The sequence below is a fragment of the Primulina eburnea genome, chromosome 6, assembly GCF_022965805.1.
Source record: "Primulina eburnea isolate SZY01 chromosome 6, ASM2296580v1, whole genome shotgun sequence".
Classification (NCBI taxonomy): Eukaryota; Viridiplantae; Streptophyta; class Magnoliopsida; order Lamiales; family Gesneriaceae; genus Primulina; species Primulina eburnea.
The window spans coordinates 34,931,886-34,949,307 of NC_133106.1; the positions used below are offsets into that span (position 1 = coordinate 34,931,886).

At 37.9% G+C, this 17,422-nt stretch overlaps 2 protein-coding genes and 1 long non-coding RNA gene across 7 annotated transcripts; 1 reads left to right on the plus strand and 2 right to left on the minus strand.

The window, feature by feature from the left end:
- Positions 1 to 194: 194 nt before the first annotated feature.
- On the minus strand, positions 195 to 13,976 carry LOC140834648 (protein SWOLLEN 1-like). Of its 5 annotated transcripts, none has more exons than XM_073199684.1 (16): positions 13,550 to 13,976; positions 10,818 to 12,328; positions 10,239 to 10,676; positions 8,970 to 9,020; positions 8,728 to 8,933; positions 8,184 to 8,620; positions 7,966 to 8,018; positions 7,771 to 7,878; positions 5,855 to 7,692; positions 5,551 to 5,659; positions 3,733 to 3,913; positions 2,863 to 2,930; positions 2,643 to 2,752; positions 1,743 to 2,549; positions 617 to 704; positions 195 to 539 (listed from the first exon to the last, which is right to left on the minus strand). In XM_073199684.1, the coding sequence occupies exons 2-16, from the start codon at positions 12,316 to 12,318 to the stop codon at positions 520 to 522; spliced, it is 6,015 nt and encodes a 2,004-aa protein (XP_073055785.1). In that variant the 5' UTR covers positions 12,319 to 12,328; positions 13,550 to 13,976; the 3' UTR covers positions 195 to 519. The 5 variants fall into 5 exon arrangements, with proteins under 5 accessions (XP_073055785.1, XP_073055786.1, XP_073055783.1 ...); XM_073199685.1 differs by having other exon boundaries at positions 8,728 to 8,786; positions 8,943 to 9,020; XM_073199682.1 differs by having other exon boundaries at positions 8,728 to 9,020; positions 13,577 to 13,976.
- LOC140834650 (uncharacterized) lies at positions 2,937 to 3,758 on the plus strand. The gene is made up of 2 exons (XR_012118740.1): positions 2,937 to 3,401; positions 3,471 to 3,758. It is a non-coding gene; the product is annotated as an uncharacterized lncRNA (long non-coding RNA).
- A 757-nt stretch (positions 13,977 to 14,733) lies between the features above and the next one.
- LOC140834652 (uncharacterized) lies at positions 14,734 to 16,958 on the minus strand. Its single transcript, XM_073199687.1, has one exon. The coding sequence runs from the start codon at positions 16,823 to 16,825 to the stop codon at positions 14,951 to 14,953; it is 1,875 nt and encodes a 624-aa protein (XP_073055788.1). The 5' UTR covers positions 16,826 to 16,958; the 3' UTR covers positions 14,734 to 14,950.
- Positions 16,959 to 17,422: the final 464 nt, after the last annotated feature.

Genomic DNA, 17,422 nt, shown 5'->3' on the forward strand with positions numbered 1-17,422 from the left:
TTTTTACGTACAAAATATTGAATTTTTTAATATTTTAAAAGAAAAATCAAATGCTTTCATATGGAACCCCGATGGAATCTGGTTCTTTAATCCTAATAAACTATAAGCTCAAACCTTTTAAAATGGCTTTCAAGGGACATGAATAACTTTTTTTTTTTATCCTTGTTCACTTCACATAATTTACTCAAAAGGTCAAAAATACAAAAAGGGTACAGCAACTAGAAAATTCAAAAGGGTTCACAATTTAAGACATCTCTGCAATCAGTGTGCACACTACCAAGACAGATTCCATATACAGCCTATTCATTCCAGGAGAAATACAAGTTTTAATTCTCTAGTCCTAAATAAATATCAACATCTACACCACTACTAAATCTTAGTGCTGAATACTAAATCTTAGTGGCTGAAACGCCTAAAAATAAGAATGGATGAGCACTTCAATTCTCGATTTTTCTTCAGTATAACAAGGAATCTGCATATAATGCGAGATAACTTGGCCTTGATATCCATTTTTCCTTCTCAATTGCGGCCACTATACCCTGTGATAAATCGTGCAGTAAAATTTAAGCACTCGATGTAAAAATATGAGCTGTGAGATTAATAATTCAATATTTACCTTTAGATGTGTTTTTAGTGTGGCTTTTGTCATGTGAAGAGGTTGGGAGCTTCGAGATCGTTAGGGAACTTTGCAGCCCTTCCAACAGCTGAAGAATAAAAGATCAGCAGATTGCTAAATGATGCAAGGCAAAAGCTAGAACTGTTACACGCACAACATATTCATGTTACTCCCAAACGATGTAAGAGCCCTAGAAAGGGGATAACTACCTCCTCACGGATGTCATACAAATTCCACCATCATTGAAAATATTTTGCACAAAAAAGATCCTCAGAATCAGTACTGATATAGTTGTAACCGATCCGTTCAACATAAAGAATAATATTGACCCTTTCCAATTGAAAATTATGCACACGATTCAGCATGCTCAGCCCTCAGATCACTAACTTTCTTCGAATCGAACAATAACTGTAACCATCTTTATTTCTGTCATGAGCTACTCTTCTGAATCTAACTACTCAACCAAACTTCCATGCCATGAATCAAGGTCACCTTTCAGCAAAAACCAGTTATTATTTACACCATTCGGCTTCATAAAAGGACATCTCTGATAATTGGGAACTTTTTGAAGCAACTACAAGTTTTTAGATATTTTCCTCCCGGATTTTGGCCATGTACATTATCCAGGGTGGAGGTTAACAACTTGACAAACATTTTTAAAAACCAAAAATAGGATTCAGCACAAGCAAAACTCAGCTAATAGAACAATTAAGATCCCAGCTAAAAATGTTCCATTGAGGTTAATTAAAGTGACTTTCAGCTAACTGAGCACGATTATGACAATCTCTTTAAGAACAGATTTAAGAGCTCTCAAATACTTCCGTGAAAACATTTATCTGTTTTTTAAAACATATACATATTTAAATGCATATTAATCAAAATAGAAATGAAAGGATAGAAATACAAAAGATCGTGAGAGGATTTTTTAACACACAGAATCAGAACTTGATGGACTGAAATTGGAACATATTTTAATTTTCCAGCAATCACAAGAATATTTACATCCGAGTTTACAGTGAGTAAAATATTAATAAATAAGCGTGCATGTCATATAGAACTCCAAAACTAGACTAAACAGGTAAGCAAAAGAAAAGGGAAAAACAACAAAAGATTAACAATGACTTACCCTTGATGTTGGCTGAATTCGGCGAATTGATCGGCGGGGTTCAGAAACACCGGAAACAAAATTTTCATCTGCTTCATTCTTTTCCGACTTCCCACTGGAAGGTGCAAGTTTCCCTTCCTTGAGCCGCTCAGACATAGTATTCGATGCTGATGTTTTCTTGCGATTTTCTGATCGAGATCGAGAAGAAAATATCATTTTGCTTTCAGGAACATTGGAAAATGATTCAAATTCAATAAGGCTTTTGTCAACTGGTTCATTATCATCATTGCTTAACGCAGCATCACTAGCATTGGAGTGGGAAGAGTTTAAGCCATCTTTCCGAGGTAATATTCTACTTGGGACAGTTGGAGGTTTCCCAGACTTGGGAGCTTTGGATTTAGGCTCTACTACTAGTTTCTCCTTCAAATCAATCTTTGAATTATTTTTTGATACCCTGGATCCTGGTCCTTGAGACGTCAAAAATTTAGCCAACTTAACCGAATCGTCAGGTACAGTCTTGGTGCTCCAATCAGAAACATAATGTTTGCTTACTTCAATGAATTTTTTCTTCTTTCCAGGCTTAGGAACACCAATTAAAACTTTCGATCCTTCTTTCTGAAAACCATACCTCATAGTTCTGCCCATGTCAGGTTTTTTACCAACCCTAGTACTGCCAACATTAAAAGCTGTTTCTTCAGCGGACAAAGGCAATCTGTGTTCAGCTTTGTCTACTTCTGCAAAATTGATGGCTTTAGACAGCTCACCCTTCCGTTTTGTCTCCATGTCATTGCTTCCCAACTTTGGTCGCTTCTCTATTGGTGTATCTCCCTGAAATGGAAACACATAGCTAAGTAAGATAACAGCTAAAGCACACTTTCGTGAAACAAGTTCTAAATTATATAATGAAGTAAAATATAAGACCTGGGAAGCCCTGTCCTGTCCCGATCTACACCACTCAATCCATTGGCCATCCACCCAAATTACAGTCGGTCGTAGATGCCATACTTTAACATCTAATGTCTCCCCTTGAGCTACATACACCAGAAAAGGTGAACGTAAATATTTTCCTAGTTTAGCTAAAGTTACAGATCAAAAAAGTACATATTATTCTGAATAATTCATATATGCAAACCAGAAATACCTGGGAAATGGACACTCCATGTGGTTGTATCTTTTTTATTCTTCTCAGAAATAATCCCTTCACGCCAACTGAAATAGCATGTTCAATGGAGAAAAGAAAGATGAAGGACAAGTAGGACTCAGTCATTTCAGAGGCCAAATATATGCAAGCAAACTTACTTTGACGCATTATTTAAAATAGTATACCAAATCCAAGGATTCAGTGATTACTGTCCCAACTAAAAGACCTCCACTTACAATAAAGATGCATTCACTCAATCCTCTTTTCAATGGAGTTTCGAAGAAAATACATGTCTAAATCCTGCTGAAGGATTCAATAAGCAGTAGGAAAGTTGAAATATATTCATATTCTTGTTAATGCAGAATGAATCATGATAAGAACAATTTTGACCGTACGGTGCATCGCTGACAATCATGAGCAAATATATTTATCTTCCACTGTCATGGATTAGAGCGAACAAAATATGACTCAACTAAAATTCTCCAAGTATAACAGAAGCCTCATCTCGTTTTTATCTTAAATGTGTGCCTTCCAGGCACGTGCACGATCAGAATGTAAATTAAGCTCCATAAGATCTTGCGTATACGAACACTTCAAAATCATTCCAGGTATTTAATGTCCCATAAATCAAATATGAAATAACAATATATTTGAATTTAACTTCCTAAGATCCCACTTGATAATTGATGAGCGACTCCAGCAGGCGCATACATTTTGACCCATTTTGCTACCCATGGGGAGCTAATCAAATTTGACACCAAGGATAAATGCAGAGCATCAAAGATTTACAAGAAACAAATAAGAGAACAATATCTAGCAAAGCCAAGCATTAATACCGAGCCATCATCATACAAAGCAAATTGCTCTTACCAATCCTGCACCCAAGCATCAACTTTGTCTCCCACAGACCAAGTATAGTCCTTCACAGCAGCTCGACGTCTCTTCCTCGTCCCTTCAAATTGCACTGCAGTCATAGGATGAGGAATCCGTACCATTGGAGGGTTACCATCTTTGGCTTCTAGTGATACCCATTCCTGCAGCTGCTTTGATCCTAAAAGAGGAGCACATCCATGTGAGAATACATCAGAATAAATTTTTAATCAATTACAACAAAAATTTAGACGCATAAAGAGTATTAACCCAGAATATACAGATTTGGTGAAAAGCTAGAGTGCCAAAAGATGAGAGAACACTGAATGACATTCATTGGATTGAGACATATAAGAAAGTGATGGAAAGGCTTAAAGAGGCATTCTATAAAACATTCAAACAACTACCAGAACAACATTCCTTCCAACAAGAAGTTAACTGGAAAAACCAGTTCTGACAGGCACTATCCCATATCAAAACTGTCGTGCACATTCCTCCACTATTTCCACTTACATGACCAAAAGAAAAATAACACCAGTATCATTCAGCTATTAGAAAAACAAAAAAATCCATCCTACACTTACCCATTACCCACCACACATGTATTATCTCACATATATGACACCAGTGTCATTCAGCTATTAGAAAAGCAAAAAAATCCATCCTATTCTCTCACATATGAACGTCGTGTATGACCACTACCAGAACCAAAGTACATTGAATGGTGTCGGTTGAATATTATCACCAAAAAAAACAAAAGCAAATCACTGTCAAGGTTTTGTGTGGTGTCAAGTTTAAATGATAATCCGTCTGATTGACACATCAAGGGTCTCAAACCATTTTTAAAACCATTGATGCACCACACATGGAGCGTTAAAAATCACTAGTCAAATACCAATTTAGAAAATTTAAAACCATCAAAATGAATTCATCAATCACACATACCCAAGAGGCAATCCTCCAGTTCACAAACTAGCCCGATCATCATAAATACTAGTGCACCGGCGCAAGCATGTACAATCTTTCTTGTGATTAATTTGATTTATATTAAAATAAGGATAATATCATAATTGTAAAATTAATGAGGGCCCACAGCAATTTGGGAACTTGGCCTAAAAAACATAAAAAAAATGGTAAAAAAAATAATAAAAAAAGTGGCCATACCATGAGACCAATTGTCAGTCTCATGGTCTCGCCCTTAATATGATAGGTAGAGAACATCCTTAAAACTCCACACTACCATCTTTGCCCTCTGAGAAACATCATCTCCAATACCTCCCTCCATGATAGAACAATAATGCAAACACACTCAGGTGATTCACCATATGAAGCATAACAATTGTTCATGAGATTTCTTAATTTCATTATAAAATCATAAAAATAGAAGAACCTTAAAAGTTCATATAATCTCTACACACACTGCATTCCCAAAACTAACATAATATAAATTTACACAGGGTTCATATGCTTTCAATCTATACTGAACAAAAACAAGCCTACTTGTCTCTTTGGCACTACAAATACCATAACTCAACCTACACACAGCCAGATATTTAAACTTAGCATGAGGTTTTATCAGGATCCAGATGTGACAGTTGAAAGTGTTTGAGGTATTGGAAAAGGAGTTTTTTCCTAATCTTCATTGTTGAGAAGAATACTTCTGTTCTGCAAAGTGGAAATTCCACTCTAAACAATTCTTGTGTCGTTATAAAAGAACAATGATGTGACATACAATGTGATACTGCTTTTATTTTGCAGTAATACTTCTGTAAATTGTCATCCCAAATTAAAAGAAAAAAGAAAATCCTCGCTACAGACCTTGATCCGATTGGAGTTCTGTGAAGCAAACAAAGGCATCATGATCCTTCAAACTTAGTATGTTAGCTGAGAACCATGCTTTCTTTAAATCACCACGATCCTTAAGAACCTACAGAGTAAAAGCAATCCACATTTTCTCACAACATGGAAAAGTTAAGTATCAATTCATGGGATTGATTGTCTCAACACTGATTACCGAACATTGAGCAACAAAAACATTAGAAAATAAGACACAGGCACATCGGCTAAACGAGGTAATCTAAAATAAGTATAAGATATTTAAAATCCAATAAAGCTCACAAACCTCAACAATGGAACCTTCTTTTATGATTGCTGTACTATCATAAGTAATAGGAGTTAGGGATTTTAATCTCGATTTAACAAATGGTTCGGCAGCAATGCCACTGGCTTTATGTGACTCAATCACTCGTTCATCCTTGTGAGCTTTTGAATTCTTCTCTCCGTGCTTGATAGAAGATACAAAACCCTCTTCAACTGTGACACCAGCATCCACAATATTTGTAGATAATTCCATTTGAGCAGGAAGAGTGATATGACTAGTAACCTGCATATCTTTAGAATGCATCTCTGGTACATTGCAGTTGTCAGATTTGTCATTACTCGCGTCATTTGATTTTGAACCTGGCATGGAAGCCACCTGTGGAAGTTTCCAATAACCATCTGGTCCAGCCTCCACCAGTTGACTCAAAGTGAAAGGATCACCCATGGCAACAACTTTTCCAGCATGTGAAACGGCCTCTGCTGCCATTTCCGCTGCCTTTACAATGGCATCAAGATTTTCAGCATGCCTCGTAGCAGCTGAAGCAGCCTCAACCCTTTTTTTAGCAGCCTCTTTGGCAGCAGATATCACAGAACTGGAAATATTGTTATAATCTCCACCCTTCAAAATCGATAACGGAATTGCATTGGCCAAGTTGTTTACAGAGTTCAAGGTATTACATTCAGGGGCACTGAGAGTTCCATATTTGGTTACTGATTCGTCAGCTATTTGTTTTGCCTGCACAGCAGCATTTGATGCAACCTTTGCAGCTGCGGCTGCGGCTTTAGCAACAGAAGCAGCTGCAGCAACAGCAACAGCAACTGATGCTAATTTAGCTTCGGCTTCTGTCTTCAGGCCAGAATTCTTTTGCTGCTCCAACTGACTCCACAAACCTTGGCAATGCCCCATGGCAGTAGCAGCATGGATAGCTGCCTCCTCAGCATGTAACTTAGCCTCCTCAACCTTGCTAAATTCCTCGAGAACCGGTGCCCTTTTATCCATGCTTGAATCACCACTCTTATGGTGATCACTTGAAATTGAGGGCCATGCAGCAGAGATAAACTGAATGGATTTGCCTTTTGGCACAGAGCTAGAAGGGGTGGTGAAAGCAATTGATGTAGAATAAAGACAGCTAGCTACAGGCATGGGCATTGAATCTGAAATTGGGATTCGACTGAAATCCTCCAGTGCAGAAGCCTTTATTGACAATCGGTTATCTATTACAGGTATAGAGAAAGAATCTGCGGGTGTAGCAGTCACAGAAGCCTGTAAAACATCAACAATACCAGAAGATTTTTTTCTCTTTCTAGATTTTGTGTTAGCGGAAGTCTGGGTGGGGGACAAGGCCACCTTTTTTAAGTCAAGAGAGGAAGCCTCGGGAAATAGAGCCGTAGACCCAGTATGAATTGCAGGAACGGGAGTTACGTGGCTTATACCAGAGGAAACCGAAGATGAACCTCTGACTGCAGCTGCCGACTTTACAGGTTCCAAAAACGGGAACACAGTATAATTAGAACTGATATCAAACGGAGAACTTTGTGAAGAAGTAGCCCAGGGTACTGGTAAGGAAGCTTGTGCTTGCCTAGAGGTTGTATGTGACACCAAATTCCGTATTGGTGGGTTATGATAAGGATGCAAGGGAGATACAGCCGGATGATCAAAACCAGCACATCTGGCTGTGCTGCTGGATGGCACAGCCTCACAAGATGAGACAGATACATTCCACAGGGGTGAAGAGAGAGGGATCAATGGATTAATAGCCTGAGAAGAGATGAATTTGTTGCTTGCTCTACCAGCAGGCGATGGAAGAACTTCACTACCAGCAAAAGTCTGTCTATTCACTTGATCTGGAGCTTTAACACCTGCATCAATCCACTCAAAGTCAAAATCAGCCAACAATAAATTGGAACAACAAAGAGTAGACAAAATGTTTTAGGTACCTGAGCTTGATCGTGCAGGTGTTTCAAAATTAAATCCCTGGGATTTCTGACTATTAAGCTTTTCTACAACAGCTCGCCAGGAAGACTCCCAAATGCTTCTGCCGCCATCTGCAATTTTTAGGGGAAAAAACAAGAATTTACTTGGCAAGCAACAATGTATCCATTATAAAACATAATACCAAGACTTGAACTAACCAGACACACCAAAGGCTGAAACCATACAAGCTTCATCTGGTGCTACTCCTTGTCTGCAAGAAGCAACCATTCAGCCATTATCAGAGACCAACTGGAGGATAAATTGAAGCAAAAAAGATAAAAAAAAAAAAAAAATAAAATCAAAAGAATCCGAAACAAGAAAACTGGAGCCTCTGCAAGATGTTACTGTGCAATAATTTGAGAGAGAAACAACTTACATAAGAGATCCATAAACAAATATCTGTGCTCGCAATTGAACTTGCTGTAAATCTGTAAAAGGCTGTTGAAAGAAAGACGATAGTGGAGCAGAAGTATTTAGATCCGGCAAACTGGATTCAGTAATAGAAACAGTGCCCCTTGGCTTGACAACGCTTTCGAGTGTCAAGAGTTGGCCAGCCAACAGCGGACTCAACGGACCACAAGATTTACCCCCCCTTTCATTTTGCCTCAAAGGTGATTTTTCCTTCACCTGATTACCCTTTTTTGCACTTTCCTTCACAGATTTACCGCTTCCACGTCTTGATTTCCGCTCAGTGGAAGCTTTAAACCCTCCAGATGGTGGCAACCCATCAGATATTAAAGAAGTTTCATGAGAAATTCCTTTCAATATCGCAGGATCTGTGCCACCAGATGTCGGTAAGGATACACTCCCAGTCTTCAAACAGATTCATAGCAAAAAAAAGTAAAATGCTAAGAAATAAAGAGAAAAACAAAGATAATATCATAAAATAATCAGAACAATTCCAGAGAAAAGGAAAATACCACGGGTAATTTGCTTGCTTGAATACTGGGAACTGATTCCAAACCAGTGCTGGAATCTCCTGTAGACATAGTCCGACTTTCTAAATGTCTGACATCTGAAGTATATATCCCCTCTTCTTTGGAGAGAGTTTTCATTTTTGCATCCACAGATGATAAAACATTGCCTACATTTTTAGAGTCACTCTTTTTAAGACTCACACGCTTGCTTACTTTACCTTGCGAAAGCTCAGTACAACTAATGTCGGGCAAAGAAAGCTGGTTTGATTCATCAGTATCAACAGCATTGATGGTAGCTGCATACACCAACAGAAGAGATCCGGAGTCACTAGAAATGAATGAGAAACTCTAAACTGCAATTAGCAAAGTACTTCTGCGACATGATGCCAACAACTTGATGATGTCAAAGGAATAGACATTGAAGTGTTTTGAAGGACAATCAAAGTTGTTCATGCCAATCAAAATCAAGGATACCAAAGAAACATTTTAAGAGTCACAAAATCCATACCAAGCAGTGATAAAATATGATGAAAAGCAACTATTAGAATTAAAATCATTAAGGTATTAAGTGGGAGAGAACTTATGTATAGTTAGATTGAGAACCGGGTAAACAAATGTTCACAATCATTTCCAAGAGTAGACCAGTAATGAAGCAGTTCAAAGTATCACACAATATGTAGTTCAGATTAATTACGTCAGATATAAAAAAAGGCTTCACAAATATGCAGACAGAAAATCTTAAGCCCCTAGCTTTTTTTTAGTTTTACAACAGAAGTGTCGAGGGGTTTGTGTTTCCCGGTCACCCGAGTGAGAGACAAAGAGGCAGATATAAAGAGAGAGTAACCACGTGATCTTCCTTTACTTCAGCATACATACTTGCAAGCAAGTCATCATTTGGCTTAGTAATGAAAAACCCATATCTCAAGCATTTACCCTTTAGTTCCTACCTAACTACTGGTCTATTATGCGTTCACCATCATTGTAATTTTGTCAAAAAGAAGTTCGGACGAATTCGAAGTTACGACAAAATAAAAAAAAATATTCGTATTAATTGACAAAGTCACTTGTATGACTTTACAAATTTAAATTTAAACAAATGAATTTACAACCACCACAAAGCAATTTCATTCATATTACTTAAACCAAGTTTTATCATGTCTTTCGTAGAAGTTTCCACATTGACAGCACATTTACAGTCTGTATGGCAATCATTTAATTCCTCGAACATTAACAGGCCTAAAATAACCTTGGTTTTGTTTCATAAGAACTGATTTGTTTAAATTTGCTCGTGCCTACTGCCTATCATGAATCTTGAATGCATGTAAGCCCAATTCATTCCCACAATGCTTAAACATCTTGGCATAATTTACTCTGCAATGGCAAATTGTATTGCACCTTAGAATCATGGGAAGACATAATAGGCCAAAAGAACAAGAAATCTAGGTCCGAAACCAACGATTGTGTTTGTTGATTCTATGAAAAGAGCATGTCAGTTACAAATTACAATAGCTTACCTGAAACTATTGGAGAATTTTCTACATTGTTTATTCCTTCTGCTACTTTTGGCTTTTCAGAAATTGCAGCTTCAGCTACATCATCTTGCACAGTCGAGCCAGGGGAAGAATGTTCCATATTTTCATTCAAGTCCTTGCTAGTTTTGTCACAAGATGCATCACTGGAAGCTTCAAACAGGATAGCAGACTGATCAACTGTCTTAGCTTCTTCGACTGGAGCAGAATCAGACAATGTGCTCTTTTCAGATCCAACAGCAGGGGCAAACTCATCAGCTCCTCCAAAACTCACCTCCATCCCTGATATAACCGGTTCTTTATTTGCTTCAAATTTAATTGCTTTATTCTGATCCCTGTTCTGTATATCATATGAAGGTGTGCCACGCTCATCACAGTCAGCTAAATCACCTCCTATGGCACTTGATGATATCAAAGTTGTACCTGAAACCTCCGAGTTCAATACTGCCACACAATTGAAAGTAAAACAGGTATGCGAGCTTGGGCTGATGACTGGAGCCTCAGACAAGACTAGAACATTGCTGAAAAAACAAGATAAAACAAATAATGTACATGCAAACATACCTAGATTATCCCCAATAGAATTATTGGATTGAGATGAAGCTGCCTTCAGATTTACTTCAGCTACCTCACCTGAAAAAGTGGACCTTCCCTCTTTCTCATTATCAACACAGACCAAAATCATCAAATCAAGAGGCAACTTCTTGTCGTCCTCACATTTAGAAGCATCCAGTTTACATTCATGAACATCCGACGGCACAGAAAGATCATTTTCTCTGCATGTCTCTATGCTCCCAGGTAGCATGGCAGGAGGGAGATGAACCCCATGGTCTAAATTTTCTTCCTCTGTAGTAGCAACCTCTCTCACATTTGTGAGATCCTCAATCGCTGTTTTCTTCATGCAGCCCGCGCCATTAAATGACGAATCTGCGGAATAACCAAGAAAATCTCTCTCACTTTCTTCTATTCCAATTCCTGCAACAAACTCTTTTTCTTGAAGGGGAGAAGATGGCTTCTCAGTTAACATATCACAACCTTCAGGCGGCTGCTTAATCTTGGTACCTGAAGAGAAGACTGCAGGCCCACAATCACTGTCACCTGCAGCAACAAAAGAAGCATCATCGAAACCCTCAAATGTAGTCATGGACTCTCCCTTCCCAGAAATACTGGTAGTTCCACCTATGGTAGTAACACAAACATGAACTGCATGATCTGCAGATTCCAACTTTGCAGGAATTTCAAGATCACAAGGCATATCCAAACCAACGTCTTCAGAATCATTCCCACCCACTAATTCATAACTCATACTGTGCTCTTCCTTTTGTACCTCCACTCCCACAGAAATATCATTTGATACACTAATCGTATTAACAAAATTGGGATTACAGAGCTTATCCACATCACCTGTCTCCACAATGCTCTCGGTGATCATCTGAAAAGAGCTCTCATTATTATCACCTCCCGTGCTCGGACCAGGTAAATTTTCCTGCTCATGTTTGCTAGGAGAGTCATTTGGCAAGCCAATTAAATCACCTTGATTGTCCATGTAGATCTTCAGGTCTGTATGCAAATTTTCACTGGTCACTTTTAAACTACATCCTTCACCTTCAAGCACGTAATCCATCTGGTCATTCTTCAAGTTAACCTCCACTTGTTTCGTTGAGCTACCAAGCTGAGGGTCTGAACCCTCAACCATAGTTTCACCTGGGGCCACCTCGTCCTGTCCGACTGCCTTCAATAACATTTCAACGGATTCTGATGATGTTGCCTCAGACCACACATTGTCATGCCTTGGCAAAGCACAAGATTCTGTTGCGTTGGAACTGAACTCTATTCCACTGCTTCCCCGAGAAAAATCCTCTATCCAATGATTGTCTTCCTGACTTGGAATACCAAGAAAAACTTCGTTCTCAACTAAACTATCGAATCTTAAATGCCCGTGAAGATTGTCATCAAAATCGAACTTGGGAAGAGAAAATTGTTGTAAAACTGAGGAAATTTTAGAATTATCTTCACCAGCTAAGTGAAGATTCTGGCCTCCACAGTCATTGTCATCATAGTCCATCGGTGTATCCCTAAGAGTAAAAAGGTACCGAGAAGGGATATTAAAGGAGAATTGAAACTTATGGAAAATAACAATCAAAGAAACAGCAACTACATAAAACATATAGGAGAATAACATCATGAATCCATCAAGGCACTACTACTCCTGCATCCCACGAACTATATTCAATAGTTTATCCTAAATAAGTACAGCAGTTCATCGTTCACGCCCTATTTTTCAACATGACACTTATCGAGCACACAATCTAAGTTCTCAAACAACCATGCCAAGATGAAAAATCATGAATTACAAATGAATCAAAAGGCAGATTCTTAAAATTAACATCAATATTTAGGTAGTGCCGTAGAGGTTAGTCTCCAAACTCATTCAGCAATATGAACAAAGGGAAAAAAAACAAAAAATAATTTTCGAAGCCTCTTTGCACAATTACTGATGTGGCATTTTAAGTCAATTGTCCGTCAAATTGGAACATGCAGACATTTTTTAATATGTGACCAATCATGTACTGATTTACTAAACTTCAGCCGTGGCGCAGTTACACCAAAAATATAATAAAAAAGGGCTAAGATGTACCTTTTAAAACCACTCCCATAAATATCATCGTAAAACGCCAAAACCATATTAGGTACAGGTATGCATTCTAATTCAACAAGTTCTAGATAAATTAATAAATAAATTGCGACCCAGGTGAGAAAAAACTAGAAGAAAAACAACGATTGAAATACAAGACAGAATAAAAGTAAGTGAAGTCCAAAGATAGTACTGCAATACAAAGACATAAATAAAACCCACATTTACCAATACGGCAAAACCTGGATGTAGCATGTCCATGTCGAAGGTATTGTAAAGTAGAACTAACATACTACTGTACTTCAACAAAAATAAGAAAGAAACTTAAAAGACAGGTAAATAACACATCTCAAAACCCTAATCCGACGCTTCTAAGAAAAAACTCATTTAGTCCCTGAAAAAGACAGAAGAAACAAAAAGTTTCGTAATTTCCAGAATCAGCTCATTCTTCTAAAACACGATTCATTCCACAACACACCAAAAGCCTCAAATTCGCCGACATAATACCCTCCGCTTTCAAGCACCTATAGAGTAGTAAACGAGAACCCCGAAACCCATATCTACATCTCAAGATTTTCTATCAAAACCCAGAAAAATTTACACACCGGATATTCAACGGCCTTAACGATACTGTAAAAAAAAAGAAGAAATGAAGGAGTACCAGAAGAAGTAAGTGTAGAGACGCTACCTCCCTCCATCCGGGGACGAAATCCTCACCAGCTCAATCCCAATTGAACGACCACACCTTCCTTCATAACCCTAGCCGAGAACACTCCAAACTCCTCAGTAAACTCCAAATCCACCCCAACGAAGTCGCTCTACACCTCAACCTCTACACTTCTAGGCGTCGTACCCTACACACAAACATGTAAATACAGAGAGAATTCAATTTTGTTTCCTTTACGATAGCAAACGACCCTTTTTTCTTGTTATGAAGAAATTTCGAATCCGACTGAATTTTCAGACAGGGGGAAGGGTGTTTTGGGGAAAATAAAATATGAAAACTGACGTGTCTAGATCCAATTGGTTGATCCTTACAAAGATCCGATCCGGGTTTGGATTTTGAACAAATCATGCGGGTAAATGAATTCAGATAGGAATTGCGCACCTGTTACCATTTCATTTCATTACCCCGAAGATGAATACAAATATTTCATGTCTGTATCGATATATATCATTTAAAATATTAATTATATACGACTTTTACGTGTTCGTCTTTTGCATACGTATGTTGAATGAATTTTTTTTTCCCCGACAAATAATATATAAAAATCCAAAATTCAATTCAATAAACAAAATTAATTTGTTCATTGTCATGATATATGTCTCATGTTTTAGGTTAATCATGTCATGGTTGTTGACATTAGACTCTTGTTTATGTTAGTTGTCCCACATCAATTGGATAAAATATATGAAAGTTGCATATATGAACTTGACAATCCTCCCTCTCAATTCAAGTCTCAATCTTAACCTGATATCAGAGCTTAGTTTCCACCGTTATGCGTTGGACTGTTCGTATTATTATTATAATTAGAATATATTGCTTTAGAACTGTAATTTTTAGTCGTACAAATTCTAATATGATGATGCCGCAACTGCAGCAAAAATAATATTATGCCAGAATGAGATCGAATATTCATCTTATTTTCCTTAGAAAATTCACCCAAAATATTTTTTCAAAAGCCACCCTCCCTGAGAACAAAACAAATATTGTGCCATAATCTGACAGGGCACATATTTCAAATTCTTTGATGATGCGGAACAAAGAGATTGGGAGCTGCAATTCAAAAATTCTGCAGCAACACAAATCTAATCTAAATGAGTAAAGATGTGAAAAACAGACAGTTCTTCAAACAAACAATAGAAACGTGGAAGTAAAGTGGATAATTGACACAATACAGCATGGAAGACAAGGGAAAGTGTGATCAAAGTAGTGAGACAAGTTTCGATATTATCTATAATCAAGAACTATAAAGGACTATTTTGTATCAATATTTCTGCCCGTAAACAGCATACAAAATTTGTCAACAATTTCAAAACATTGAGAAAACCACAAAAATCCTCAACGCCCACGAGCCACATATGCAAGAGAAACTGCAGCCAACACAGTTGTCGCTGAGGACAACACAGTCCAAAAGCTCTTCTTCTTCTGTGCCACTACTACCGAATTCTGAAGGAACTCCAATTGCCTATTCAAGTTCTCTGTTTTAGTTGAATTGCTCTTGAAAGCATTCTTTATCATCTCCAATTCCATTGCATATGCATTTGTTCCTTCGTCATTTCTCGGTTCACCTCCAAGCAAATCACCGTTTTCTGCATCTTTTCCGCCGCCCTTGGAACAAAAGGCTGCTGTTTCCTTCAACAGATTCAGGGCCAGTTCAGAGTTTGCACCTGCCAATTCAGCTTGACTTTTAATCGAGTCGAGTTCACATCGTGCTGCATTTAGGCTATTTTCCAAAGATGCAATTTCTTCCTGCCGAACTCGGCATTGATTTTGTAACTCTATCTTATCTGCATACATTGCAGCATTCTTTGCCTCCTCTTCCCTAGCTATCTTGCCATTCTCCTCAATTTTATTCTTCATTTCAAAAATCTTCCCCTCTAAAATGTGGGTAAGTTGCTTCTCTTCTTCCCAAGATTTCTTGATTCCATCCATTTCAATTTTAACTCGCTCAAGAGCGTCTCTGTAACCCGCAACTTGAGATTCTAAACTTGTAATTTTCTCTACTTTATCACCACAAGATTTCTCCAATTCGGATATAATGCCCTTAAGTTCATCCACTTGACTCTTGAATGCGCCAATTTCAATATCCAATCTATCTTTTGCCTCCACCAAAACTGCATTTTCTTTAACTAAATCTTCTACTTTCTCTCTGGCATCATCTAATTGCTTCAACGCATCACTCAAATCCTTCTCAATAGTGTTTTTCTCGTCAATCAAACACTCAACTCTCTTCTCAACCAACTTCTGTTCTTCCAACAGTCTTTCAATCTTCCTCCCCATCTCGTTCTGCTTTTCCTCACCTTCAACACACTTAGTTTCCAACTTGGTCACATTTGCACATAATACTTCCTTCTCTTCTCTCAAGCTCTCAACCATTTCATTCAATCCACATACATCATCCTCCAACTTACTTGTTTTAACCATTTCCGCATATTTATCCTCTTCAATCCCTTCTTTCTCTTTAACAACAACATCAAGTTCTTTCTTCAATTCCTCAATCAACTGATTTGATTCCGATAATTTTTTGTTGGTCAAATTTTTTTCTCCTATCATCAATTCAATCTTATTCTCTAGCTCTTTCTTTTCAATCATCACATCATCGTATCCAACCTGCAATCTTTCCATCCCAACTTCAACACCTCTTTTTCTTTCCTCCAATTCAATCATATTGTCTCTCAGACCCCCACACTCCTCAATACATGCATCGAGTTTACCCTTCATCTCATCCCTATCCGAGCAAACTCTTCTTGAAACTTCCCTTTCACGTCCCAATGCATCTTCAGCCTCAGTCAGTTTCCCACACAGACCCTCAATCTCAGCTTCCTTTTCACCAATCACTTTCTTCAACCCTGTCATTTCTCTCTCCAAACCCTTCATTTTCCCCTCAATCACCTCACCTTTCTGAGCCAACTGCTCAGCAACAAACACAGCCACCAAAACCCTCTCCAGATCAAATCTTTCCGCCTTCTCGCCCAACTCAGACCGCAACAGCTCCCTCTCCGAATCAGACCGAATGAGCTCCGATTCCAGAGATTCCTTCGCATGCAGAAGTGCTTCCACTTGCTGGCGGCGCTCAAAAGCCTCCTTTATAAGCATTTGGTTGAGGGATTTGAGATTTTCAAGTTTCTCAGAAGCATCAGAATCCATGGCTGCAGAGACCACCAAATCTTCTTGTTTCTCTTGGTGGGATTTGGACACTTTCTTCTTTGCCATTTCTAAATAGTGTAATTTCGGTAAACAAGTGGTAATTTGTATGGCTGTGGAAAATGTGAACTGTGGAACCTCTAACTCCTCGATGGGGAGATAAGGGGGGCAGTAGGGGAAGCGAAAGCGACGGATATTGGGATTTAGGGTTTCTTTTTCAAATTCAAATTTTTGGAGCCTCGCCAAAATGATGTTGTTAACTATAAATAAAATTCTCAAAAAAATTAATGACCACAATATTGCAAGTTAAATTTGTGAATGGAACATATTAATAAAATAAAATTCCTATAATTCTTGGCTTCATTTAATTTACATAATGTTGTTAACTAGTCCAATTACAGATTATCTTCTAAGCCTCCTCGTACACCAAAACCAACAAGAAACCAAGCTTCCAAAGTACTGTAATAACCCTTATAAATGTTTAAAAAAACATTATTGTCTACATTATTAATTATAAAAGAGACTGAACACTAGTCTAAATTAAGAAAAATAAATAAAACGTTGAAAATTTAGCATGACTCGATCATAAGATGCCAAGACAAAGATAAAAAATATACCTGTGTAAAATTCAAAGATTCAATTTTAATTTAATTATATGAAGCCCAC